The sequence below is a fragment of the Eretmochelys imbricata genome, chromosome 11 (assembly GCF_965152235.1).
Source record: "Eretmochelys imbricata isolate rEreImb1 chromosome 11, rEreImb1.hap1, whole genome shotgun sequence".
NCBI classification, from domain to species: domain Eukaryota; kingdom Metazoa; phylum Chordata; order Testudines; family Cheloniidae; genus Eretmochelys; species Eretmochelys imbricata.
The window spans coordinates 4,832,805-4,860,780 of record NC_135582.1 but is presented as its reverse complement, the minus strand read 5'-3'; the positions used below and the strand labels follow the sequence as shown (position 1 = coordinate 4,860,780).

At 44.2% G+C, this 27,976-nt stretch overlaps 1 protein-coding gene across 2 annotated transcripts; it reads right to left on the bottom strand.

The window, feature by feature from the left end:
- Positions 1-91: 91 nt before the first annotated feature.
- PECR (peroxisomal trans-2-enoyl-CoA reductase) lies at positions 92-27,902 on the bottom strand. Of its 2 annotated transcripts, none has more exons than XR_013347537.1 (8): positions 27,771-27,902; positions 26,386-26,519; positions 8,987-9,152; positions 8,223-8,304; positions 5,228-5,324; positions 2,283-2,393; positions 1,307-1,405; positions 92-1,172 (listed from the first exon to the last, which is right to left on the bottom strand). XR_013347537.1 is itself a non-coding variant. In XM_077830305.1 (8 exons), the coding sequence occupies exons 1-8, from the start codon at positions 27,898-27,900 to the stop codon at positions 1,084-1,086; spliced, it is 921 nt and encodes a 306-aa protein (XP_077686431.1). In that variant the 5' UTR covers positions 27,901-27,902; the 3' UTR covers positions 92-1,083. The 2 variants fall into 2 exon arrangements, 1 of the variants encoding a protein (XP_077686431.1); XM_077830305.1 differs by having other exon boundaries at positions 1,307-1,418.
- Positions 27,903-27,976: the final 74 nt, after the last annotated feature.

Here is a 27,976-nt window from a genome sequence, read left to right as displayed (position 1 = left end):
CGCCCCACCCCACAGCACTCGCCGGCAGCGCTGCTGGGAGCCAGGGGAGCAGAGCAGGCTAGGGCCAGATCACTCCACTTACCATGCGGTGAGTGCAGGGTTGGGTCTGGCTGCAATCTTCAGGGGAGTGAGAGCAGGGCTGGAGGAGCAGGGGCAGGGGCAGGGGCCTGGAGAAGAGCCGGAGCAGGGGCTGGAGCAGAACGCAGCTGCACAGGGCACCAGGAAATTTGGTGCCCCAAATTTCCTGGTGCCCAGCGCAACTGTGTGCTTTGCGTATGGGTACGGATGGTCCTGCATACTCAGAAACATGTGATGCATAAATCAATAGCATAAATCAATAGGAAAACCAGTGCCGCTCTGCGAGGTGGTTTTGTTAAATTAGGTTTGCAGTCAGCATGCTCAACGTCATCAACTTAGTGATTGTCACAGATAGCATTGCCTCATTCCCAGTGCAGTTCAGCTGTGTGCGCACTTTAATTAGCCATTATAATTATTCTTGGGCAACCCAGGCTATGAGCTGAGTAGCAGAAGTGCTATATACCCAGCAGATGACTCAAAGGTTACTGACACAGCCCAGAATGCTAGTTCTGTGCAGAAACCAACATTCCCCAGAGATTCAAACTCCATTCTTTCCAAAGTCATCCAGGATAAGGGCTTCAAGCTGACATTTCCCACTCATTAAAGCTATGCACATTTCTCTTCCAATCACTTCGATATTGCCTATGCTAATATCCTGCCTAAGATGGAGAGCGCCTGCCTCTCCTGGCTTTTTATTCACTAGATTTAGAGCAAGATTTTGACCACATCTACTACGGACTCCTCACTGTTTCTTTCACGTTGAAGCTGTTGAATCCTGATGTAATAACGAATCGATCGGTCCCAAACCTTCTGAGGCAGGGGGAGTTTTCAGAGGAGAATATTCACTATATAAGGATTTTATGGGCTAGCTTACAAATATATGAAGATCAAGGCACCCCAGTGTGTTTGCATCACGAACAGGAAACCCAAATTTACTTAGAATTACAAAGCAAAGGTGTTATATTGTCAGCATTTCCACTGGGGTTTGGATGGAGTCTCATTTCTTCACAGCTTTGATGCAGTCTTGCCAGAAAGCATCTTTCTGAGTGCCTTGGAATTGTCTCCTTCTGGTGCTGAAGGCCACCTATTATGATCTGTGAGAAGTGATACCAAAAACAATCCGTTCATTTGCAAAACTAGCCCTCTACTCTTCTATCCTCCCACACCCAGTCACCACCCTTCCCAAGTTTCATCACTGGAAGACACTATCCCATGAACCCATTTTTACCTGGTATTTCCCAAGTGGAGGAATATAAGCTTTGACCAGCATCCACCTTCACAGTTTCCCCAGTTATAAAGGATGCAGCAGGAGAGAGCAGGAAACACACTGTAGGGGAGACCTAACAATGAAGAATTATGCCATTTACTTACTCAAATTTCTGGGGATTTGTGTCTGTTACAAAGTATGTAATGGCTGATTTAGGTGTGAGACATCTACAGAGGCATACTCATTTTGTGCAGATGCCTGAGGATATGGGTCATCAGCAACTTTAAGCCAAGTTCCCAACAACAGCCATGGCTGCCACTTAAGTAATATAGCTTAATACAACAAGCTTTTAAGTTGAGCAGCAGACCATAACTCTCTACCTTCCATACCAAGGCCAAAAAAAGTTTTAAAGAGGTTTCATTATTTTGTCAAAGAAAAGAGTGTTCTTACTGATCAACCAGTTGACTGGAAGATGGCTTAATCCCTTATGCTTTTACTTTCTGACGTTACCATTCAATACTTTCAGTTCTTTTCTCATTTAGTCAGCTTCCTTTGTAACTAAGTTGAGAACAAAAAGAAAAGGAGGACTTGTGGCACCTTAGAGACTAACCAATTTATTTGAGCATAAGCTTTCGTGAGCTACAGCTTATGCTCAAATAAATTGGTTAGTCTCTAAGGTGCCACAAGTACTCCTTTTCTTTTTGCGAATACAGACTAACATGGCTGTTACTCTGTAAGTTGAGAATTTATTTGACCAGGAACAAGTACTTACAATACATTTTAAATTCTCAGAGTATGTTTGGATAAATCTCCTAATGGGATGATTCTTTTTAAGTCTTCAAGCAATTCTTTGCACACTACTGTTCCTTTCTCCAAGCTCTCCCTCTTCTAACACCCTCACCACCTCAATATTAACCCTTTATTGTCCTCCATATACTATAATGGTGTCAGGACAGAGGTACAGGTAGAATCAGGAACATGTTCTGAAATGCATTACCTCCTCAGGAATTCCCAGTCTCTTGGCTGGAATCTTTTGGATGTAGTTTTTAAACATCTCTTCACCAAGTTCTTTATAGTTTGCAACAGCGGTTTCTGAAAATATTACTCCCTATATTGAAAACAAAAAGCACAGTGAGATCAAAGTATTGTTGCATAAATTTAAATTCTGAAAAATTTAAAACCCTGACACATTTTTACCATCTAAACAGCACTTGGCTGTGAGTTTTTTAAACTGGGCTTGGTCAGAATAATGAGACACTTTAGTTATAATGCAGGTAGCTATTAGCATCTTCATTATTAAACAGTGTCATTCAAGTCATTGGTTACTGTTATGCTGGTCTTTCCATTCAAAATCCTAGTTTTCCCAAATTTGCAATTAAATTCCTCAATCTCAGCTCAACAGCTCCAAACATTGGGTATAAAATCTGAACCCAAAAGATTTTTTTTGGAATTACAAATATTTAAGATTTGCTTTTATTGAAGGAGAGCAAAATAATCCAAATAGGACAGCCAAAGGTTTCTTCTGGTCTTACAGACCCCTACACTGGCTTTACTATGTGTGTTCTGGTACCACCCAGAGTCCCAGCCAGATTCAGGGCCCCATGTTTTAGGATCTGTATTGATGTAGAGAAAGAAACTGTCCCTGCCCTGAAGACTTTCCACTCTAGATTAAGAGGGTTGTAGCAGATAGAAGGGATGGAGGAGGGAAGATGAAAGTAACAGCAATTGGAACACAGGGTTACATGACCAGCTATGTGCATAATCTGCATGTTTCAAGACTGTTGGTTTTTTAAACAGGAGAAATGTTCTGAATTCCAACCAAAATTTTCCATGTCATTAATCCATAGTGTGGCTATTAAGGTGATAGGAATCTTACAGGAATGTGGACCACAGCTTTTTTGGGAATTAGGGGAATAGTGTTTAATGCACAAGCAAGTTATTTCCTTTAGAAACACACTCTGCTTCCCTCGTACATGTTTCCTTGGTGCCCCGCCCAGATCCTGCAGTGAAAAGTTCTTGGGGGTTACCGCAAAAGTGGTGCACCCACACAGGATAGTTGTGCATATCTTTGTGTCTCCTGACTGCAATATGGATTTTCATAATTGACACAGTAATGAAACCATTACAGGCTAGCCAGTAAATAACTGTCCTCTAATGTTAATACATAATTTGATATATCTGACAATTATAGTATTGTGCACTGGGTACATGACGTATTAAAATGCAAGCACTGTGTGAATTAAAAAATATATGTTTACTTATCCGAGATGCTGCTTGGCATATGCAATAATGTATAATTGATATGATTAAATGGATAATTATTAAGTCTTTTTAAAAAGCCAGACACACACATTATATCTCATTACACACAAGCTATGTTAGGTTTATTAAGTCTTGGGGAAATAAATTAAGAAACTAGGCAAAAATCTCAATGTTTAACCGTCATTCAGTAGTTCTCATTGCAAATATATGATCAATTAAGTTTCACAGGAGCCGGAATGCAGCCTTTACGCAAATGCAGAAACCTCTGAGGAAGCTTGAGTTTCTCTACCTGAATGGAGCTGCACGGTGTGCATCCAATTAAACAGCCCATCCCAACACCAACAATACTGCTTGTTTCTAGATAGGAAGCTTAACGGGACACACACCATCCCATAATAGGGGAGGTTTAGATTGGATATTAGGAAAAACTTTTTCACTAAGAGGGTGGTGAAACACTGGAATGCGTTACCTAGGGAGGTGGTAGAATCTCCTTCCTTAGAGGTTCTTAAGGTCAGGCTTGACAAAGCCCTGGCTGGGATGATTTAACTGGGAATTGGTCCTGCTTCGAGCAGGGGGTTGGACTAGATGACCTTCAGGGGTCCCTTCCAACCCTGATATTCTATGATTCTATGATAAAGGCAGAAGAAGGGTCCCCTTGCTGGCCTGTTTCCCAACTCTGACTTCTGTAAGGGAGAATGCAACATGGATTTTGAATGGGAAAGTACTGGGGAAAATTCTGCTCCTCCCACATATCTCTCACCAAAAAATAAATCAAATTTGGAGAAACAGACTCTGGTTTAGGATGCAACGTATAACAACTAGAACTGAAACAATATCAACATTCAAAGCTAGGGCTGCCATGTCTCTTAATTCACAGCAGCATGCATTTGGAATAGATAGTTAGTCTTTCCATAACATTATTTAAACCAATTACTCAATACATAATTAATTCCCAGTGATCTGGCAAGCATGTTCTAGCTAGCCTGTACATTGGATTCCTGTCTGCGTTGTGTTTCATTGATACGAATCATGAATAACCACCACCCCCCACTCTTCTATAGTGAATTCTTCTGCACATGCTAAACATCCATTTTTGCCCCCAAATAACCCCATTTTACATATGAGGAAATTATGGCAAAAGAGTTTAAGAACTTGTTTGACATCCTAGAGAGAGAGATTCTGTGTCAGAGCTGGGACAGAAGCCATTTCTCAACTCCCAGTCCCTGCACCATCACCACATAACTGTCCTTTCTACATAGCACACCTCCTGAATCACACACTCGTGTACCCCCCATTGAAATACTGAGTGTTGTATATGTTTTCAAAATGTGCTTTTGAAAGACATTTCTCCCCCACTCCCAAGTATCTTTCCCCTAAAGAAGAAAAATAGGGGAAGTGCTAATGCAAACACAGAAGTGGAAGTGATTTTACTGACCCCATGTTCCTGACAGACAGACCATCCAGTCAGTGCAAACAGACTCAGAGGGCCTTGAAGATGTTAAGAACACTTTAGAGTGGTGATGCTAAATGAAATTGAGCATTCAAAGCAGACATGGGGATTTAGCCACACAACGTCCATAAATTCTGCATTTCTACCCCCCACGCCAGTTGGCTTTGAAAAATCTTAAACCTGGGACTATATCATTGATAAGTCTGATCATATTGTGTGTTGTTACTTACAGGGGCTACAGAGTTGATTCTCACTCCACTGTGGGCCCACTCTATGGCTAAACTCTTGGTTAGGTTATCCACTGCAGCTCTTGCTGCTCCAGTATGTCTATCACAGAGAAAGAAAGGAAAGAATCCATTTCAACAGATAACACTGTGCTCTCTCTCACCACCCCACTGAAGAATGTAAGAAAAATGTAAGTAACATAAAACAATAACTACAAAGTTTTTGGCTGGGCCAGTCAGACAATTGCATCTTCCAGCTTACTAAGCAAACTCCAACAAGCTTGTTCTCCTAAGGAACAGCAAAGAGTCAAGAGGAAGCTTTGCTGAAAGACTACAGGTCATAAGATGGGTATGTGAGATGATACTACGAGGGAACCCCAGTGAACAAAATAATTACACAGCTGGACAGGTAAATCAAGTGCAACTGAAACCCAGAAGTTAATTTGCCAATAGTCATGTGACTGTATAGAAGCACAAAACATGATTAACAAGCCAGACACTGCCCCTTAGAGTGACCTGATGAAACCTCTTTCCATCTTAGTTTTATAGTAAATGAGATGGGGCTCAGGCTCTCCAGCTCTAGGTTTATTTTCCAAATGTGGTATTGGTATATTCTCAGTGAGAGCTCACACATCGGTCAATTCCAGAGCAAACCGAAGTGCCTGTACCACCTTGTGGATCTCTAAGTTATCTTTACACTGACTAGAACCAGACAGATTCCAGCTCTTAGATAGTAAGTGAAAAAAATACTAACAAAAGTACAGCAAGTGCGTTATGTTGGTTTGTCTATGACAAGACGCTCTGCTGGAGTTGCGTTATGGTTGGGAGCTACCTATGAGCTCTGTGTGTGTGACTTCTACCTACTGTTCATACTCCCCTCTGCAGAGCCTTGGCACCTGTTGCTGCCAAAAATGCAACAAGAGAAGGAAAACTGCTGAAAGTAGATACACACGATCTCCTGCTCAAGAGAGAAGGCACAACAGTGAACACACAAAGGAGTCAGCCTGTACCGATCAACCTTACTCCGGTATTACCACTCAGGATTAGGGGCAGTAAAATTCCTGGTCCTGTCCACTCCACAGCTTTCAGCAAATAAACCCCTGATGCTGTACATGAGAAGGTGACTCCAAAACAGATATCCGCATGGTGGGGGTTGGGGGAGGCTGAGTGAGGCTACCTGCAGGACAAGGTCAGAACATGCTAGGGACACTCTGTGATGGGGTGTACCAACCTTGCACCGGGCCACTGGGACAGGACCAATTACTGTGGGTCCAGGATGCCACGCCCCTCCCCCCTGCTGCACATACTCCAGGTGGAAGGGACAGATAAAAGGAGGCAGCCCTGCTCTGTCCCGGCTGTCTGAAGAGGAGGAAGGATGTGTGCTGCAAGCCCCTGCAGAGGCACCAGCAAATCCCGAAGCAGTGGGAACCCTGGACCTGGACTACGCTGCGGATGACCAGTCAACCGAGGAGACTGACTGGGAAGCTGAGCTGCTGCCAGCCCAGGAGATTCCTGAGATGAGCCTTGCAGTAGGACGTGACACAGGGAATGTATTAGAAGCCGATGCTTGAACCTTTAACCAGGAATTTTCCAGCTTCATAGGGCCCTGGTTCCCCTCTTCCTCTCCCCCCACCCCCGCCACTTGCCACTAGGTGTGGCTACCGGGGACTAAAGCCATAGACTAACTGTTTGCTCTGTCTCACCCATAGTATCAGAATCCCATAACTGTTATTGCCTGCCCCAGCCAGGAGGCTTCAGGCCTAGACTATTTGCTTTGCTCTGTCCTGCCCAGGGGTTGCAGACAGATTGTTTGCTCTGCCCTGCCAAGAGGATTAGAGCCCCCCCAATTGCTATTGTTTGCCCCAGCCAGGAGGCTTGGGAGGCATAAACTGAGTGTTTGCTGGTCCCCGCATCCCCCCTCATCGAAACTGCCTGATGCAACAGGGAGTCCCGATGATTGTGTGACGGGGTGTACCAACCCCACACTGGGCCTATGGGGGTGTCCCTGCTTCACACGCAGGGCCCCCTGTGAGACACTCCTTCCCAACCAACAACCCCCCCCCCCCAAGACCCAAAATCATGCTACAACTAGAGAACAGATAAACTAGTAAATCCACAGTAGAAGAGGACAGCAACACTCTCTGCAGAATACGACCAGTGCAGAAGTTGCATACACAGAACTCACAGGCAACTTTCACCCACATCACAACTTTAACAGAGGCTTCACTTACAGGCTACGCCTACACTGTGCCGCAGTGCAGACTATGGGGGTGTGAACTGCAGAGCGCACCAAAGTGTTGCATGCTAACTGCCCCAGGTGGATGCTGTTGGCGTGAACTAACTGGTACAGCAGCACCCCGTTTATTTGATCTAACTGGGGCTGGGACCAGACCGGATAATCAAAAATTCAGATAATCTGGAAAATGGGAACATGTGAGGTTGCAACGCCATCTAGCGGCCATAGGAGAGATGGCTGCTTCTGGATGTATGGGCTGGTTGTTCGGTTAATGCGGAGAGCTGGATAATGGAGGGTCGGATAAATGAGGTTCTACTGTACCTAGTCCCAGTAACGCAGTCCTCTTTCAAACAACACTACTAATTTGTGCCAGCAGCATCCACAAATAGGGTAGGGTAGGGTAGTTAGCGTGCAACCCTTCCTAGTGTGCTCTGCAATTCACACCTGTGCACAGTGTAGACAAGCCCCTGGTTTTGTATAGTCCAGCTGGTGTGGAACACAGATTCAATCTATTGCTGCAGCTGTCTCTAAACTCATGATAGATCCCTGTACATACAGCAAATACATACAGAAAGACATGTGGAAACAGTGTGTCAAGGCAGAGCAGTAACCGCTCTTCCAAGCCCTGTTGCTGCCTAGTTGCTGCCTAATGAATATTTTCTGTAAGAATAGCCCCTGTTCAAAAAGGAGGCCCTGCTGGGGTTGCTCAGCTAAAGTGATTAATACTGCTAAGTCAAAAAGGATAGGAAAGGTAAATAATCTTACGACATGCCAGGAAACCCCTTCCACATGTCAGCTACAATGTTGACAATGGCTCCTCCGTGCTCCCGCATCCAAGCATTGTACACTATATGAGGGGAGGAAAATAACCTACTCAGCATCTGCCTCTTTTCAAATGATTTTTCCTAATGATTAGCACACACAAGTGGGAGTCAAGACTCCTAGGTCTAATCTCAGCTCTGCCACAGACTTTAGGGACGCAAAATCACCTTGCGTCCCTAAACCACAGTCCCCACATCTTGAAAATGGGAACAACATGTATGAGATGTCAAGAGCAATTCATTAGTGTTTGCAAAGAGCTTTGAGAACTGCTGGCGGAAGGATTAGGATCTTGATTCCCACTAAACTACTTTGCATTCATAATTAATACCATGCACTTTTCTATCCAAGGATCACAGTGCGCAAACTTTACATTTAGCCTCCCATCTCTGCTGTGAAAAAAGTATTAATTCTATTTGACAGATAGGGAAATCAGGCATTAAAGAGGTTAAGTGACTTGCCTAAGGCCACGTAAGTCTGTGGCAAAACCAGAAACAGACTTTTTGACTCCCAGGCCTGGCTTTAGCCACAAGACCATCCTTCCACTCTTTTCATAACAAACATAGAAGATATATATTTAGTTTAGGATGAGATTAATGAAACAGGCATCCAATGTGATGCAAATGTGTGCAGAGAGGAGGTGGGGGAACAACAGGCAGCCTTTTAAAGTTATTTGCCTACTGGTATTTCTTGCCACATCCAGTCCTCACCTGCCTTGCAGCAGTAGAAGGTCCCAGTCAGATTTGTTTCAATGACAGCATTCCAGCCCTTTGAACTGATGGCTTCAGCAGGACTGGGGAACTGGCCCCCTCCATTATTCACCAGGAAATCGATCCTGCCATGCAGATCCAGGGTGGATTTCACCAAAGCTTCCACCTAATAAAAGTAATTAAAAAAAAAATCTTTAAGAGGTCAATTGGTTTGTCTGTCTATCCCATTTTAGCAGTGTGTGCTCCCCATCTACAAAAAGAATGCGCCAATGCACTTGCCAGCCTTCCACAAGTTCAGTGGTTCTCAAATTTTTGCATTGGTGACCCCTTTCACAAAGTAAGCCTCTGAGTGCAACCCCTCTTATAAATTAAAAACACATTTTTATATATTTAACACAATTATAAATGCTGGAGGCAAAGCGGGGTTTGGGGAGGAGGCTGACAGCTCGTGACCCCCCCATGTAATAACCTCGCAACCTCCTGAGCCCCAGTTTGAGAACCCCTGCACGAGTTCTTCTAGGCAACAACCTTGCAACTATACTCAGGCTGTGAGAGCGCAACTTGACAGCTTCAGTTAACAGAGGACTGGGCAGAGTCAGTATTTGGATGGGACAGCTCCCAAAAATAACCCAGGTGCTGGAAGTGTCAGTATTGAAATAAAGGGAAAGCTGTGCAATTGGAGGTTATGTTTTTTTGATAAAATGTAAAAATGAAGCATTCAAATTCAAAGTTACTAAAATTCCTATGGCACTTTTCCTGAGATTGGCTCCTGGCCAAATTCCACATAAGGTAATTACTGATGCCTTCCTGTACTTAAATTCACTGCCGTTTTGAATGGATACAATATTTTTAATTCACTTACTGTTCTAAAAGTGGCCATATTGTGTTGCTGGTTATAATGGCTACTATATCCCATCCTCAGAAAGCTCTGCACTTCAGTAGCTGAGGGAGTAATCTTTACACACACACACACACACCCCCCACTTCATTGTCTAAAGGCCCTTGCTGCTTGCTAAGGGCAGTAATGCATCGAACAACAACAATCAGCTTTCTCAAGTGAAACAGGAGGCTATATTGACTACATTCACCACAGACAATCTTCCTGTGTCACACTGCCTGGTTTGGGACACAGCTAAGAATGCCAAAATACAGGGCAAGTACTCCAGACTTGTGGTATATTCCATGAGATTTCACCAAACCAGTAACAAATGTGCACTTCCAAAATACTATACAAGTTAACATGAAGCCACAGACAGTCCCCTTCAGGCATGCTAGCCCCACATGCACCACTCAGACAAACCAGACTTCTGCGATAAATGATTATTAAACCCATAAATCACATATATTAGGTTCTTTCAGCTCCAGAGATCCAGCCACTTACCCCAGGTCAAAATATACTTCAAGATTTCACCCAAAAACCATGCTGGTAACCAATCCTTTAGTAAACTAAAACTAAAGGTAAAAGGAAAGGAGTACTTGTGGCACCTTAGAGACTAACCAATTTATTTGAGCATGAGCTTTCGTGAGCTACAGCTCACTAATGAAGTGAGCTGTAGCTCACGAAAGCTCATGCTCAAATAAATTGGTTAGCCTCTAAGGTGCCACAAGTACTCCTTTTCTTTTTGCAAAGACAGACTAACACGGCTGTTACTCTGAAACCTAAAGGTAAAAGAGAGTTGTTAAAAGGTTAAAATGAATCATATCCATTACAGTTGATTTCAGAGTTTGCATATCAGGATCATAGTAGTGATGTTAAATCTGCTAACTTGCAATTAGTCTTTCTGGTTCACCCAAAAGATTGGGGGGGTCCTCAGTCCATTGTTCAGAGCACCCCTTTGTTAGAAATCATAGTCCAGAGATGTGGAGCAGGAAAGAGACAAGGAGGTGATGACACAGTTTCCATATATACCCTCAGCCTATGTGCATGGAAAGTTACTGGTTCAAACAGAGTTTTGGATCACAGGTCCTTATATGCCATTGCTGAGTCATAGGGCATCCACTGTCTCCGTGTCTTCTGAACTGTCTTTAGGAGGGGCCCACTAGAAGAGCTGATTCTCATTAATGGACCAGTCTTGATGTAAATCTGCCTTATGGGTGTTACGCAGGAACACCATGATACACAGATTTCAACAGGATAATAATACTTAGCAGACTATAACTTTTCCATCGATACTTTACAAGGCATGCTTTGTATAAGATTTATCTCAATTGTGCAACAGTGGTGATACATCAGTGGTTGCAACAGTGGTAATCTTTCTTTTCTACAGTGTCATATGATTGACAGTAACAACATCATAGAGGAAGGAGTAGGAAAAGAATCAAAACCATCCTAGTGTTCTCTTTTACAACTGCCAAAGGCATATTTGACTAAACAAATATGTTCCTATCTCCTATATTGGAGGAGTGGGGAAGTAATAAGAATACTCCAACAGTACTTATATTCAAATAAGAGGGTTTTAGAACAGACTATCTATTGCAATTTGCTACCATATTCTGGAGGAAACCCTCACAGTTCCCAGTTGAAAAAGAGGTGACCTAAACATGTCAGAGAGCCAGGAATTCTTGATTTAATCCTACCTGATACTGACCTTCTCAGAGTATTGGGATAATCACTTAACCTTTCTGCCTCAGTTTCCTTATCTGTAAAGTGTAGCTTTTTATACTTAAAACCTTGTCAACACAGGAGAGATAGTTCGCAGTAAGTTGACATCTGTTAGTTAGCGTGTAATGTAATGTAAGACGAACTAATAGCGTGCCCACGGAATGGCTGTGCCCATTCAATTTGCATGTTTTTGTACATGACAGGTGTTTGGTGCATACTAAGCGCATTGCAGCCTGGGAGGGTATTCCATGATCCTTTGCTTCATTGCTGACCCATGTGCATTTTGGGATTTTTCTCACTGTGCATTGTCAGATCATAGCAAACGCCAGGCAGAAGGCAGTGGAATTCTAGGACATGGGTTTAAATTTTAAAAAAAAATCCCACAATTCTGCTCTCTCCTTCCCCTGCTTCCTCTGTTTCTGGGCAGACTAGTGCCATTTTTGAATTACTGTCAGTAGCACCAACAATGCTCTACGCTATACTGGCAACCGCAAATACACCAAAGCCCGGTGACAAATATTTGCGTATTTTTCTATTAAAAAAAGAAGGAATTGGAGACCATTTGAACAGCTGCCCATCAAATTATCCCTTGGATCAATTATTGTGCTCAATTTTTTCCTATAACTCATTTCCCTGTTCTGCATTAGCTGTCATAAAAAGGTTCTGAGCACTGTTTATCCCCAGCCAAGAAGAAGATGCAGAGAGTTAATCTAGCATCTGTGGTCACAGAAAACGGACAAAAGAACGGGTAATGGGAATGTCCTGCTGACCAGGCAGACTCAAGAGCAGTGCAATCCTACAGGGGGAAGAACATCATTCAGCATCCTTCTCATATATTGAGCTGGCAATATACAGAAGCATCAGAAACAAGAGGGCAGCGTGTGACCTATGTCTCACAAATAGAGCCGCTAACTTAGCGCCACATCAACTCAGTAACTATGCCATGGGGGCTGGGGAGAACAGGGAAAGTACCTTGAACTTGACAGAGTTCAAACAAATGAATACAAAAAGTCTAACAACAGATAAGCTGCTAGTCACTGAATAAAATATTCAGTCTACAGCACATTAAAAAAAGTTAAAACTCTGTAAGTACCAACTTTTAGCTATTACTATGTACTAGGTGGACATTCTGCCCAAAGAAACTCATCTCTTACTGTTCTTCACAGGAATTGTTAACATATTATTCGTGATTGTTTCAACTGCTGTTCAGTTGACTCCTGGCCAATCAGTGAAGATGAGGTAGGAAAAGTGTGAGCAGTACAACTGGGTGAGCTTTTTAGTCAACAGAATAAAAACAATGAAGTAACATGACAATGAAAATAAATTTAAGACTAGAGCTTAATGTCCTTACTTAAGTAGGTGCTTTTTTACCTGCCTAAAATTCCCCCTGGAGAGTTTCAATTTGAGATGGGCATCTTCACCTTTTGTCCGGAACTGTGTGTAGTGTTGCCATATTCTGTTCAACAGCAGCTATGTTCCTCTTCAGAAGTAGCTGCATTTCAGTAGCAGGTGAAGTGACTCTTGTACACACTTTGGATGACAGGTATTATATGGCTGAAAATTTATATCCCCAAATAAAGACTTAAGATTGTAAACTAATGGAATATTTACAGCTGCATTATTAGAGTATTAAAAAGGTCAGAGTAAATTTAGTTATGAACTACAACTTACTAAACATCACAGTGAGGGGCACTGCTTAATTCAGGTAACTAAACAGCAGCCTTCCTCCATTATTTACCAGAACAGACATAAAGGAATACCAGTGTGACTGATACCAAGTCACACTGCTTTAATAAGGTGGGTGAAACTGTTGTAACAGCAATGAGAATAAGCTTTGCTGTAGGAAAGGAGATAAACAGAGAAATGACTGAAGTCTGAACTAAATCAAGTTTACTAGTGATTGAAAGCCAACTTGATGTACCCTCTGGGCAGAATGCTGGGACATGGCGGGAGAAGAAGGAAAGTGCCTGCCACATACCTAGTGACTAGAAAAGGAGGACTTGTGGCACCTTAGAGACTAACCAATTCATCTGAGCATGAGCTTTCGTGAGCTACAGCTCACTTCATCGGATGCATACTGTGGAAAGTACAGAAGATCTTTTTATACACACAAACCATGAAAAAATGGGTGTTTACCACTACAAAAGGTTTTCTCTCCCCCCACCCCACTCTCCTGCTGGTAATAACTTATCTAAAGTGATCACTCTCCTTACAATGTGTATGATAATCAAGGTGGGCCGTTTCCAGCACAAATCCAGGGTTTAACAAGAACGTCTGGGGGGGGCGGGGTAGGAGAAAACAAGGGGAAATAGGTTACCTTGCATAATGACTTAGCCACTCCTAGTCTCTATTGAACCTAAGTTAATTGTATCCAATTTGCAAATGAATTCCAATTCAACAGTTTCTCGCTGGAGTCTGGATTTCCCCTTGTTTTTTCCTACCCCCACCCCCCAGACATTCTTGTTAAACCCTGGATTTGTGCTGGAAATGGCCCACCTTGATTATCATACACATTGTAAGGAGAGTGGTCACTTTAGATAAGCTATTACCAGCAGGAGAGTGGGGTGGGAGGAGGTATTTTTTCATGCTTTGTGTGTATATAAAAAGATCTTCTACACTTTCCACAGTATGCATCCGAGGAAGTGAGCTGTAGCTCACGAAAGCTTATGCTCAAATAAATTGGTTAGTCTCTACGGTGCCACAAGTACTCCTTTTCTTTTTGCGAATACAGACTAACACGGCTGTTACTCTGAAACATACCTAGTGACTGACGCCCTGTGTGTTCCACTTTGGTGTGACACACTGGAAATCCTGCAGCAGTTTAGATACATAATTAAAAGCTTCTAAGTAAATACACATGATCAGTCCAGTAGCTCGTTATCTAGATACAAAAGGGATGGGAGCTATGCAAATACCTTACCTAATTTGAGTTTAAGTTCTGTTTCCCAGAGGAGTACAGGAGGCAGATTAGAATAGCAGGAGAGACATATTTTTTAGATATTTCTGCTAAAGTGGTAGACTGTGAAAGAGTTATTATTTTTGACATTTAAATGGTCATGTTTATGATATCAGAGTAAGCACCCCATTGAGCAAAATGGGGTACTTCAGACCTCTCATGGTTATTGTTTCAGGCTGTCACTCAGGAAGAAAGACAAGGTGGGTGAGGTAATATCTTTTATTGGACCAACTTCTGTTGGTGACAGACAAGCTTTCAAGCTTACACAACACTGCATATTAAGGATGAAAGCATTTGTACTGGTTACACTAAGAGCTTACCAGTTTAACTAATAGTCTAATTTTTTAACTGATACTGTTAAACTGGTGCAAGGGGTGGTTTGAACACTTAGTTGACCTAAGCCTAAAATAGCTTGTAGAGCACAATTCTGCAGCTCTGGAGGGCCCTGCTTACAATCCACCCTGGCAGATTCAAGGAGTGGAAATAACTTATTCTAGACAAAGCCATATCCATCTGTTGTGGAGGAAGAAAGTAATAAAAGAGAAAGGCGGGGGGGCGGGAGGGGAAACGACTGAACATTTTCAGATAAGCTATTTACTCTCCAACACAGACCTTTTGGGGGATTTTAACTAAAAACCAGATCATTCTAGTGTCTACTGCCTCACCATTTTGTCAGCAAAATAAAAAATATAAATAAAATAGTCCTGTTTTCTGTGTGCCAGCCTTTGCTGTCTTTGTCTCCAATCCAGCTCAGCAGCTTCCATACTTTCACACTACAGCTGTCCTCTAAATAATTCACCAAATGAAAGCACATTTTGATATCACTGCAGGGTTTCTTCTGGTTACAGTAACCACAGCCAGTGCAGTGAGAGAGAAAGATTTATCAGCAGAACCAGTTACAGCTCACAAGGGGGAAAATAAGGAAAGAGTTCTGTATCGATCCTGAATTTGAAATTCTCCCTGTATAGATTTTCAGTGTTCAGCTCATGGAAACTTCCTCTCTGGAAGCAAAAGTAGAGATATACATTGGATTATTCAATCACCTAAAGCAGTGGTGCTTAAACTTTTTCAGTCACACCCCCCTTTACCAGTAATGGAATCTGTCCACAGACACACATCCCTCCAAAGCCAAGCTGGGAGAGAAACTGGGGCTGGGGATAGAGAGGGAATGAGGGAAGAGTTGGGCTGGGAGCAGAGCAGGGAGCTGAGTGGAGCTGCGGCTGCAGTTGGAGAGGGAGTGAAAGCGGAGCTGGGCCTGGAGGAGGAGCTGGTCTGTGGGCAGAGCAGGGCTGGAAGCATAGTGCTCCATACCCATCTCACATGGGGGCTGGCCCCGGCTCCACCATACGCCCTCCTGAATGTTCCTCCATGCCCCCCTTGTGGGGCATGCCCCACAGTTTGGGGACTACTGACCTAAGGGGTCAATTTTGACAAAGGTCAAAAAGAAGAACTAGAAGACCAGGGTTCCAGTCTGTGCTCTGACACTGAATCGCTTTGTGACCTTGCACTAACCACATCACATTGTGGCACGTAGTTTCATCATCTCTGATATGAGGATAATAAAGTGACCTACTTCAAAAGAGAGAGGCATTGTTAGGATATAGATATTCAGGCCTGTCTGTAAAGGCCTATACTCTAAAAATTTAGGTGTATTCTTATCACTTAGTTAGTTATAGAAGTATAAAAGAAAGAATCAAAATCACTGTCTGCCATTGTAAGGTCCTTCTCTTACTGTGACTTACTCTAGTCTGAGGCCCTGTGCTTAGGCGAAGATCTTTGGCTAAGCAGCAGAGGCAGCCATAAGCTGGGAAGCGACCGGTCACATCCTCACATTCCAAACTAGTCACATTGAAATAAGGTGCTATTGGGCTGTTAGGAATACAGTCCTGTCCTGATAGTGCCTATCGCCTCCAGAGAAAGGGAAGTGCCTAGAAGATGTAAAAGGAAACTTGGTTTGATAGCATCCTGTCTGGCAAGAACTCACTTATCAATAGCTGGGATATGAAATTCTCATTTCTTTGTTGTTCTATCACTGTAGCCCCCACTTCCCTATTGTTTATTTGTCTGTATAATCTGTCTGGTTCTGTGATTGTTTCTGTCTGCTGTATAATTAATTTTGCTGGGTGTAAACTAATTAAAGTGGTGGGATATAATTGGTTAAATAATCATGTTACAATATGTTAGGAATGGTTAGTTAAATTTCAGTAAAATGATTGGTTAAGGTATAGCTAAGCAGAACTCAAGTTTTACTATATAGGCTGCAGTCAATCAGGGCATGTGTGTGTGTGGGGGGGAATGGGAATCATGTTTTGCTAAAGGGGGAAATGGGAACAGGGACACAGGCTCTGTGGTGTTAGAGCTGGAAAGGGGGACACTAAGGAAGGAAACTGGAATCATGTTTGCTGGAAGTTCACCCCAATAAACATGGAATTGTTTGCACCTTTGGACTTCGAGTATTGTTGCTCTCTGTTCATGCGAGAAGGACCAGGGAAGTAAGTGGGTGAAGGAATAAGCCCCCTACCAGGCATGTGTGGAAATATGAATATTAGTGAACACATTAAGAAACTCAGTGAGTAATTGATAGAATCATAGAAGATATGGGTTGGAAGAGACCTCAGGAGGTCATCTAGTCCAACTCCCTGCTCAAAGCAGGACCAACCCCAACTAAGTCATCCCAGCAAGGGCTTTGTCAAGCCAAATCTTAAAAACCACTCAGGATGGAGATTCCACCACCTCCCTAGGTAACCCATTCCAGTGCTTCACCACCCTCCTAGTGAAATAGCGTTTCCTAATATCCAACCTAGACCTCCCGCACTGCAACTTGAGACCATTGCTTCTTGTTCTGTCATCTGCCACCACTGAGAACAGCCTAGATCCATCCTCTTTGGAATACCCCTTCAGGTACTTGAAGGCTGCTATCAAATCCCCCCTCAATCTTTTCTTCTGCAGACTAAATAAGCCCAGTTCCCTCAGTCTCTTCTAATAAGTCATGTGTTCCAGCCCCCTAATCATTTTTGTTGCCCTCCGCCGGACTCTCTCCAATTTGTCCACCTCCTTTCTGTAGTGGGGGCCCCAAAACTGGACGCAATACTCCACATATGGCCTCACCTGTGCCAAATACAGCAGAATAATCACTTCCCTGGATCTGCTGGCAACGTTCCTACTAATGCAGCCCAATATGCCGTTAGCCTTCTTGGCAACAAGGGCACACTGTTAACTCATATCCAGCTTCTTGTCCACTGTAATCCCCAGGACTGTTTCTGCAGAACTGCCATTTAGCCAGTTGGTCCCCAGCCTGTAGCATTGCACGGGATTCTTCCGTCCTAAGTGCAGGACTCTGCGATTGTCCTTGTTGAACCTCATCAGATTTCTCTAGGCCTAATCCTCCAATTTGTCTAGGTCACGCTGGACTCTATCCCTACCCTCCACCATATCTACCTCTCCTCCCTAGCTTAGTGTTATCTGCGAACTTGCTGAGGGTGCCATCATCCAGATCATTAATGAAAATGTTGAACAAAACTGGCCCCAAGACTCACCCTGGGGCACTCCGCTTGATACCGGCTGTCAACTAGACATCGAGCTGTTGATTACTACCCGTTGAGCCTGATGATCTAGCCAGCTTTCTATCCACCTTATAGTCCTTTCATCCAATCTTTTTTAACTTGCTGGCAAGAATACTGTGGGAGACTGTATTCAAAAGCTTTGCTAAAGTCAAGGTATATCATGTCCACCACTTTCCCCATATCCACAGAGCCAGTTATCTCATCATAGAAGGCAATCAGGTTGGTCAGGCATGACTTGCCCTTGGTGAATCCATGTTGACTGTTCCTGATCACCTTCCTCTCCTCCAAGTGCTTCAAAATGGATTCCTTTAGGACATGCTCCATGATTTTTCCAGGGACTGAGGTGAGGCTGACCATTCTGTAGTTTCCCAGATTCTTCCTCTTCCCTTTTTAAAAGATGGGCACTATAGTTGCCTTTTTCCAATCGTCCAAAGAGTGTGGAGAATCAAAGGCTAGCAATTGTGGCATTTGTGGATCAAGACAATGGGAGGCCCTTTCACCTGAGATGAGGGAAGTTCACTATGTGTTATCAGCTGCTATTTTAAACACAATGGAAATCCCTTACTCACGATTTGTCAAACCATTCTTCCACTACAGACTCCATGCAGGATAGATATGGAGTATTTTTATACCAATGTAGGCTACATTTAACTGTCAGTGGAGGGAGTTACAGTAAAGCTTGAGGATTTTAGGTCTCTTGGAAAAGAAAGCTATTCATCAATGCTCAGATGAGCTACAGTGGTCAGCATTACTGCAGTGACAGCATACAACTTCTCCTTCCCAAGGGACCTTGTCGGTTAGGTTTAAAACCAGCTGGTTGGATACCTGGGTTTTAGCATCAGCATCTCATTCCCCAGCCTCCTCACCCACGGCAGTTTTTGCAATCTTGAAGTAGGGGACATGGACGCAGTCCAGAGAATGCTAAGAGCACGTGGTTGATCGCAGGCACACCAAGAGTCCCAGCTTAGCTATGCTTGGAAGGAAGAAAGACCTGGTGGCATTGCAGGTACTAGGACCCTCTCCTTCACCCATGTCGAGGCAGTGGAGAAGCAGGAGCTGGGCAGAGAAGGCCATCCTTTTCCCATGAAGGAAGAGGAGAAAGAAGCCACCAAAACTCTCCTGGCACCTGTACCCTGATTGTGCAGGTGGCAGAGAAGGAGTCTCAACTCCTCCCATTTTCCACTGCTACACAGGAGATGTGGGGAGGAGGACTCTTCCTCCAAACATCAGTCAGTCAGGGAAGAGCCTCTCAGCAGCCAGGAGGAAAGATTGTGGGGCTCCTCCATCCCTGCAGCCTACAGAGTGGGGTACAAGAGCTAAATAGTGATAGTTTCCTTGGAACTTGGGGGAAAGGGTTTGGCCTGACACAAGGGATACACAGCCACTTAGTTTAGATCTTGGCCAGCAGAAGCCGAATGCACTCTCCCTCCCCCTCGCATCTGTAACAGCAAGCGTGGGATACTGGCTAGTATTCAGTCCAAATTACTAAGATCACTACTGCCTCAGGAGCCCATACTGGTCACCACATATGCTCTAGTCCAAAGAGAGTCATCAGACACCCAAATTTGCTGTTCCAGATGAAACATCCCTTCATGCACGAAAACAAAATAGGGAAACCCGGATGCTCTTTACACAGCCATGTTCCATAATTCCTCTTCCCAACAGCCTTAACAAAACAGATTTGCTACATTTTACAAAATACTGGTTTCAGAGTAACAGCCGTGTTAGTCTGTATTCGCAAAAAGAAAAGGAGTACTTGTGGCACTTTAGAGACTAACCAGTTTATTTGAGCATGAGCTTTCGTGAGCTACAGCTCACTTCATCAGATACATACCGTGGAAACTGCAGCAGACTTTATATATACACAGAGAATATGAAACAATACCTCCTCCCACCCCACTGTCCTGCTGGTAATAGCTTATCTAAAGTAATCGTCAGGTTAGGCCATTTCCAGCACAAATCCAGGTTTTCTCACCCTCCACCCCCCCACACAAATTCACTCTCCTGCTGGTGATAGCCCATCCAAAGTGACAACTCTTTACACAATGTGCATGATAATGAAGTTAGGCCATTTCCTGCACAAATCCAGGTTCTCTCACTCCCTCACCCCCCTCCAAAAACCCACCCCCATACACACACAGACTCACTCTCCTGCTGGTAATAGCTCGTCCAAACTGACCACTCTCCAAGTTTAAATCCAAGTTAAACCAGAACATCTGGGGGGGGAGGAAAAAACAAGAGGAAATAGGCTACCTTGCATAATGACTTAGCCACTCCCAGTCTCTATTTAAGCCTAAATTAATAGTATCCAATTTGCAAATGAATTCCAATTCAGCAGTTTCTCGCTGGAGTCTGGATTTGAAGTTTTTTTGTTTTAAGATAGCGACCTTCATGTCTGTGATTGCGTGACCAGAGAGATTGAAGTGTTCTCCGACTGGTTTATGAATGTTATAATTCTTGACATCTGATTTGTGTCCATTTATTCTTTTACGTAGAGACTGTCCAGTTTGACCAATGTACATGGCAGAGGGGCATTGCTGGCACATGATGGCATAAATCACATTGGTGGATGTGCAGGTGAACGAGCCTCTGATAGTGTGGCTGATGTTATTAGGCCCTGTGATGGTGTCCCCTGAATAGATATGTGGGCACAATTGGCAACGGGCTTTGTTGCAAGGATAAGTTCCTGGGTTAGTGGTTCTGTTGTGTGGTATGTGGTTGTTGGTGAGTATTTGCTTCAGGTTGCGGGGCTGTCTGTAGGCAAGGACTGGCCTGTCTCCCAAGATTTGTGAGAGTGTTGGGTCATCCTTAAAGAGTTGTCACTTTGGATGGGCTATCACCAGCAGGAGAGTGAATTTGTGTGGGGGGGTGGAGGGTGAGAAAACCTGGATTTGTGCTGGAAATGGCCTAACCTGACGATTACTTTAGATAAGCTATTACCAGCAGGACAGTGGGGTGGGAGGAGGTATTGTTTCATATTCTCTGTGTATATATAAAGTCTGCTGCAGTTTCCACGGTATGTATCTGATGAAGTGAGCTGTAGCTCACGAAAGCTCATGCTCAAATAAACTGGTTAGTCTCTAAAGTGCCACAAGTACTCCTTTTCTTTTTACAAAATACTGTCTGTAAAACAACTAGAAACAAGACAATGAGGCAGCAGCATTGTCTTTTTAATTAAAGGAACCTGACAGGTGAGGCACTATTTATGAAAGCCCTTCATTAGCAAGCAGGATTATTTCTTGCATACTTGGTGAAAAGACATTTTAGCTAGAAAGCAAGAAGGCCCCTGAGGATAAAGATTAAAAGAAACATCAAAACTTGCATTCATTAAGTTATTCCCTTGATGTCTAGCATAAATCTCCTCCTGCAGCACTCAATATGGCTTCTTCAGCACTTTGGAGGCTGAAGAGAGCCCTGACAGCCCAAATACAAGCGCTACACGTGGAGAGATGTATCCTCAAAAGCTTTGTGTGATGCAGTTTCAAACTAGGCAGACAAGACAGAACGAACATTATGTCATCTTCAAACCAGATGCACTATTAAGAGATTTAGAACAGCAGAATAGGAGATCTTTTGGCAATTCGGAAAGCAGTTTCATCCTCCTTAGAATTCCCCTACTCAAGAATCTCTGCTCCAATTTCTCTGAACTGGAGTTACAACTGAGATAAAATTCTTACTTGTCTTTGGAGCCATGAAGGGGTCCAGGAGAGAAGAGATGCCCTGTGTGACACTGTATGGAATAGCCTGTTCGATGGCCCATCAAGGGTCATCAACTGTACAATAAACCCATTGAAAAAAGCCAGAGACTACCCCGATGAGTCAGCAAGCCATGTAGGGGCATGCCAATGGTCAAAGAACTCTAAGGCTTTTCCATGTGCTGTGAAGCTTGTGTTTGGGATACAGGAATTACAAGCCTCATGGCAAAAGAATACAAAAGGCAGCAACAGCATCTCCATTATGTCTTCATTCCTCTTCTTACCTCTGGAGTAACTTTTCTACAAACTGAAGAAGCTCTGAACAAAGGACTGAATGACCCATCCAAGCTGTGGATGTGTTCCAGAGGGACTTTCAAGCCCGCAAACTCACCAATATTGCTAAGAACCTGATACATGGACTTTGAATCTCTGTATGTATTTGAGTGCTTTATCATTTAACAACTCTCTTCCTGTTCTTTCATTTTTCTTTGTAATAAACCTTTAGGTTTAGACACTAAAGGATTGGCTTGCAACATGGTTTTTTGGGTAAGATCCAACCCAATATTGACCTGACAATGTGGCCGGCCCTTTGGGGAACAGAAAAACATCTTGTTTAGTGAGCAGAATTTTTTAAATAAGTTCTCACCGAACTGGACTATGGGCTGCTCGGGAGCCAGAGAAGTGGAATGCAATAAAGGGGGCTGTGTGATTTCTTTTTTAGCTTCTTGATAACCAGTGTAGGGGACCAGGAGCACAGTTTGTGACTGACTGGTGAGTCCAACTTCAGTGTTATACATCAGTTTTAGGAGAATCTGCTCTCCTTTTCGCAGACTGCCCGGACTTTGGCATTTTTAGTAAGGGCTACCCCAGGCACACCAGGTCACACCTTGCTCGTGGACCTGATTTGTCTGGCTTTTTGTTTTGTATTTTTAAATAGGAAGGCTTACTTTTCCAAGTGTTTAATTTGAGATATCACAAAGATGAGATCGCAGCCAAAAAAGACACTGGTCTTGTGTTTTTATAGTGTAATACAAAATGATTCATCACAGCAATTTTAAGTGTCTTTTATCCCAGTCTCAACTAGACTCAGGCCTAGTCCACAGGGCCACAACCTCTTCCCAAGAATCCTCCATATCTGCACTGGATCCCTCCTCTGACAGCGCCACATCTTAGCCATCATCCTTCAATTCAAGGACAGACAGGACTTCTTTTAGAGCTTAGACAGAGAGATTGCCAGTGAGCACCCCAAAAACACTTTCACCACACTCACTGCAAGGTAGCCAAATGCACTGTAGACAGCATTTACAGCCACTGTTGGCCTGAGGAAGTACCTTGGTAACCTCCACTCACACAAGTATGATTTAAAATTTGAGCAACCTATTGCTCCAGTTATCTGTTTGATCTTAGGGAAGAACTAAATGGTGATAATGTAGTAATCCTTGGAAAGTCCAGAGGTAGAGAATGTTAAACACACACAACTTAAACGGAAACCCACGAATACAACGAATAGCACAGAAGTTAGTTAAGAATTACAGACTGTACCTAAGGAACATAGGATGAAAATTGCATTTTCTTATTCAGGGCTTCTCATGGATATCAACATTTATTTGAAATCAGACTATATATTAGGGAAGGAAGTACATCTAGTTCTGCCGTCCAAAGTTAGAGAGGAGAAGAGCTCATCAAAAAGAAAGTTCACAGTGATTTGATCCCAGTCTGTGAGTATCTATGTGGGGAGGAGATATCTGATAGAGCAGGGATTGGCAACCTTTGGCACATGGCCCGTCAGGGAAATCCGCTGGCAGGCTGGGAGAGTTTGTTTACCTGCACCGTCCGCCGGTTCGGCCGTTGCCACTGGCCACAGTTCGCCATTCCAGGCCAATGGGGGCTGCAGGAAGCAGCAGCCAGCACATCTCTCGGCCCACACCGCTTCCCGCAGCCCCCACTGGCCTGGAACAGCGAACTGCAGCCAGTGGGAGCGGCGATCGGCCAAACTTGCAGACACTGCAGGTAAACGAACTGTCCTGGCCTGCCAGCAGATTTGTCTGACAGATCGTGTGCCAAAGGTTGCCGATCCCTGTGACAGAGGGTTCTTTAATATGGCTCTTGTTATAATTTTGTATGCTAATATCTGGAAGTTGCAGCTAGACATTCATCCTGGAAAAGTAGCACAGATTTTTAACAGAGAGATCAATCAATCATTAGAACTAAGTATTTTGAACAAGACTGATGCCTTTATGAGAGATGTTCTAATTCAACCAGAACTTGATGCAAGAATTTTACCCAGTAATTCCATGGTCCATATTATGCCAGAGGTCAGGCTAGATGACCACAAAAAATAAAAATGAAAACTATCAATATCTAATGGTTACTGCATATGGCTGCAAGTAGGGTCTCTGCCATTCTTTTCCTACCTCGATGGATTCACTGTGGCATTGTGGATAAGACACTTCTCCGTACATCAATCTTTAAAATGGGGAAAATACCTATAGTAAGAACACTGTAACAGTGCTATTCCTATTTGTTTCTTCAAAAGTGATTTTAATATTAGGTTCCTAAATTCACATTTAGGCACTTAAATAAGTGTCCTATTTTCAGTGAGCGTCCAGTAGCTTCCATTAACTCACCTTTCAGATGGATGCAAAAGGTTAGTGACCATCCCTAGGAAGAAAATGCACTCTTTGCAAGGGAAGGGGTTCTCTACTTATTGTCTCAGTGCCTATTTGACTCTGGTATTTCTATCCCCCCTACTTAGATCGTTCTTGTGGCTTCAATAACATAAGTGGTCTTTTGCCATCTGTCCTAACCTATTATGTAGCATTGCTGATGCTGGTAGATACTGAGCTGAAATTCACTGGCAAGTGAATTGAAACAGTGTGGACAGCCCCGTAGGGCCCAGCTCTTCCAGTTGAAAGGCACCAGGTACGTTGCTATAAATCTCTTAAGACATTATTAGCTGTTCTGTTTTATTCTATTATTTTAGGCTGGTTGGTTTACGGTAGTAAAATTGACCAGACGGGTTTAGAATGTATATCGCTATTGAAGGGTAGGTATATGCTTTTACATTTTGTTGTGTTTTGAGGCTTTGAGTGCTTAAGGAAATTCACCAGATGAGACAAGGACCACCACCACAGATCAGGAAGTTTAGGTGTTTTCATGAACTCATTCAAGATTGTGTGAGAATAAAGGTCAGACTCAAATCATTACATTTTTGAATGTTTATTTATAAAGTGTAACAACAAGCAGGCAACTCAGACTTCATTCACCTGCCAGACTTCAGAGAGATCTAAAAACTAGGACTCAACATGAACGGTTTTCCAAATTACTAAAGCTTTCTCCAATTTAATTGGATATTAAGAGACAGATTACCTGTCTCCCTCTCCTCTGCTCTCAAGCAGGCTTTATGACATCATCCAAAGTCTTCAATCACTTCTTAATTCAGAAGAAATTGGCAAGCAGGATTCAGACAGTTAGTTAACAGTTAATCAAGCCTGTGTCAATCACTTTCAGTCTGAGCCTCATGATCTACAAGCATGAAGACCTGCAGCCATGAGAAGCATTTAGGATTTTCAGCACGTTTTGGGTCACATAGAAGACCATTCAAATTACAAGTGTTTTCCTGCTTAGAGAGTCACCGAAAGGAGGTGACTCTCCTTTCACACAGCTGTACAGTACATACTCCAAGCCCATATCACAATGATTTTCCTTCAGCCAATGAAGAAAGATTAAATTCCTTTGGCCTACCTAGGAGCAGCATCGGGGTGCTGTCCAGACAGATTGCTGCAGAGCAACAAGAGGCTTTCCAATGCCCAGTCCAGGGATGAGTACACTAGCTCCCTGCCTCAACCACTTTGACCCCATGTCCCCCCCCACGATGGCCCTTTACAAGACTTCTGAAAGAATCAAATACTGCTGTTAAGCTCCTGAAGTTTGGCCTGCAAAGAGTCTACATTAGCTATTGAACAAAGGCTTCCCTTCAGATCAGGGTAAAATCAGGCATTTTGAGGTTGGGCAGTAGTCAATGTTTAATTTCTCTGTCCCATCAGATGTTGCCAGGCCCTGCCTTCTCATGAGTCAAGAAACGAGCAGCTGACCATAAGAAACTGCAGGAGGTATAAGTGGGGCTAGATGTTGAAGTACAGTGATTCTTACTCACAGAGACGGTTAAAATAACCATCAAATCTGAGGTGTCAAATACATTTTTACCAGGGCATATTTGCAGGGGCCATTGCAGGTTTGATGTTCCTCCTCTCCCCACCCTCCCCCCACACACATACACACTTCTCTGGAGCACTAAGTAGAACCAACTGATTAAGGATCAGGTGGGTGTATCCAGCGTAATCGTTTCCTGCAGTGACAGGCAACCTCCAGGAAACGGTTAATTTCAGTCCTTTCTATCTTCTCTTCCCCTGCATCTACATTTTTGTAACAGTAAATCAAAAAATGCTACAATGCATTTACCTGATCTATGGCATTCATTCTTCTGAGTAAGATCACAGAAGAGCCTTTGAGGATTGAGACAACTTTAATAGCCTCAACACATCTTTAACATTTTAAACACAAAAGTAATTCATCTGGATTACCTCCTCTTCTCTGCGGATGTTGCACTGTATGGGGGTCACTTTGACTGGATTTGAGGAAGAGATTTTAGCAGCCAACTCTTTTGCAGCAGCTTGTAATCTGTCAAGTTTACGAGAGGCAATAACTATATTGCAACCTGTCAAAACAAAACCAAAAACTCTTTAGATAGAAGCTGTTCAAATAGGATAGTTGTATTAGACATTTAATAAGGTAGAGATTTCTTGTAAGACTGACAGCTCATTAATAGCTGCCGGCAAGTTAGAGATCAGCAGTCAGTATTACTTTCTGGTCTCTGAGTTCACATCTCTTTCCCTCATCTAAGCTCTGGAGGTAAGAAGGATCTACAATCAGAGCCAGGCTTATCTGCAGCGTCCCAAAGTGCTAGAGGGAAACTGACTGAAAATGTGGCTGCAATGTGGCCCTCGGGCTAAAAAGTTTGCCCACCCCTGTATTATAGGTTAACGAAGGTGAGTATTTTCAGGCAAGGCCTGGAAGGATAAGTGAAGCAGGACAGGTGACTAAGTGCATGGCACTCCCCCTCACCAAGTCAATACTGGCACACTTGCCAGGGCACCTTAGGCAAGTTACTTAGACATGCTGCATGCCTTAGTTTCCCACTCAATCTGTGCAATATAAACCTAAATTACAAGTTGACAAGAGACTGAATTAATGTTTGTAAAGCATCTGTGACAGAAGGTGCCTGGGTGGCTTCCTCCTGCACCCCTCTGGGGATCCCCATTTTCTTCTCCCGTAGGGCCGACCTTGTGCACTGACTCTTTGGAGGGATCCCATACCCCTTCTCCCGCACCTCCTCAGAGGAGTATTCCCCCCCAGCATCAGCTTTCCCACTGCAAGGGCTTCCCCCATTCTTCACCCTCCCTCCCCCTGTCTGAGAGGCCCCCTTCTTCGTCCCCCCAGTCCAACGGCTCCCCCCTCCCCCATTCTTCAACCCCCCCCCCGTCCAACGGCTCCCCCGCCCCCACTCCCCCAGCTCCCCCCTTCTTCACTCCTCCCCGTCCAACGGCTCCCCCGTCCCCACTTCCTCGGTCCTCGAGCTCCCCCCTTCTTCACTCCTCCCTGTCCAACGGCTCCCCCGCCCCCACTTCCCCGGTCCTCGAGCTCCCCCCTTCTTCACTCCTCCCCGTCCAACGGCTCCCCCCGTCCCCACTTCCCCGGTCCTCGAGCTCTTCCCTTCTTCGTCCCCGCAGTCCAACGGCTCCCCCCCTCCCCCATTCTTCAACTCCCCCCCGTCCAACGGCTCCCCCGCCCCCACTTCCTCGGTCCTCGAGCTCCTCCCTTCTTCGCCCCCCCAGTCCAACGGCTCCCCCGTCCCCACTTCCCCGGTCCTCGAGCTCCCCCCGCTCCCCGCAGGGCCCCCCGGCCCCACCTAGGCCCAGCAGGTCGGCGCTGATGGCCTTGCCGATGCCAGTGCCGCCGCCGGTCACGATGGCCACCTGGTTGCGGAACAGCCCGGCAGCCAGGACCCCGCAGCACACGCCCCCGCCCGGCGCCGCCATCTTAGCACAGCGCCCCCCACGCCCCCGCCATAGGCGCCCCGCCCTCCCACGTGACCCCGCCGTGGCCCCGCCCCCT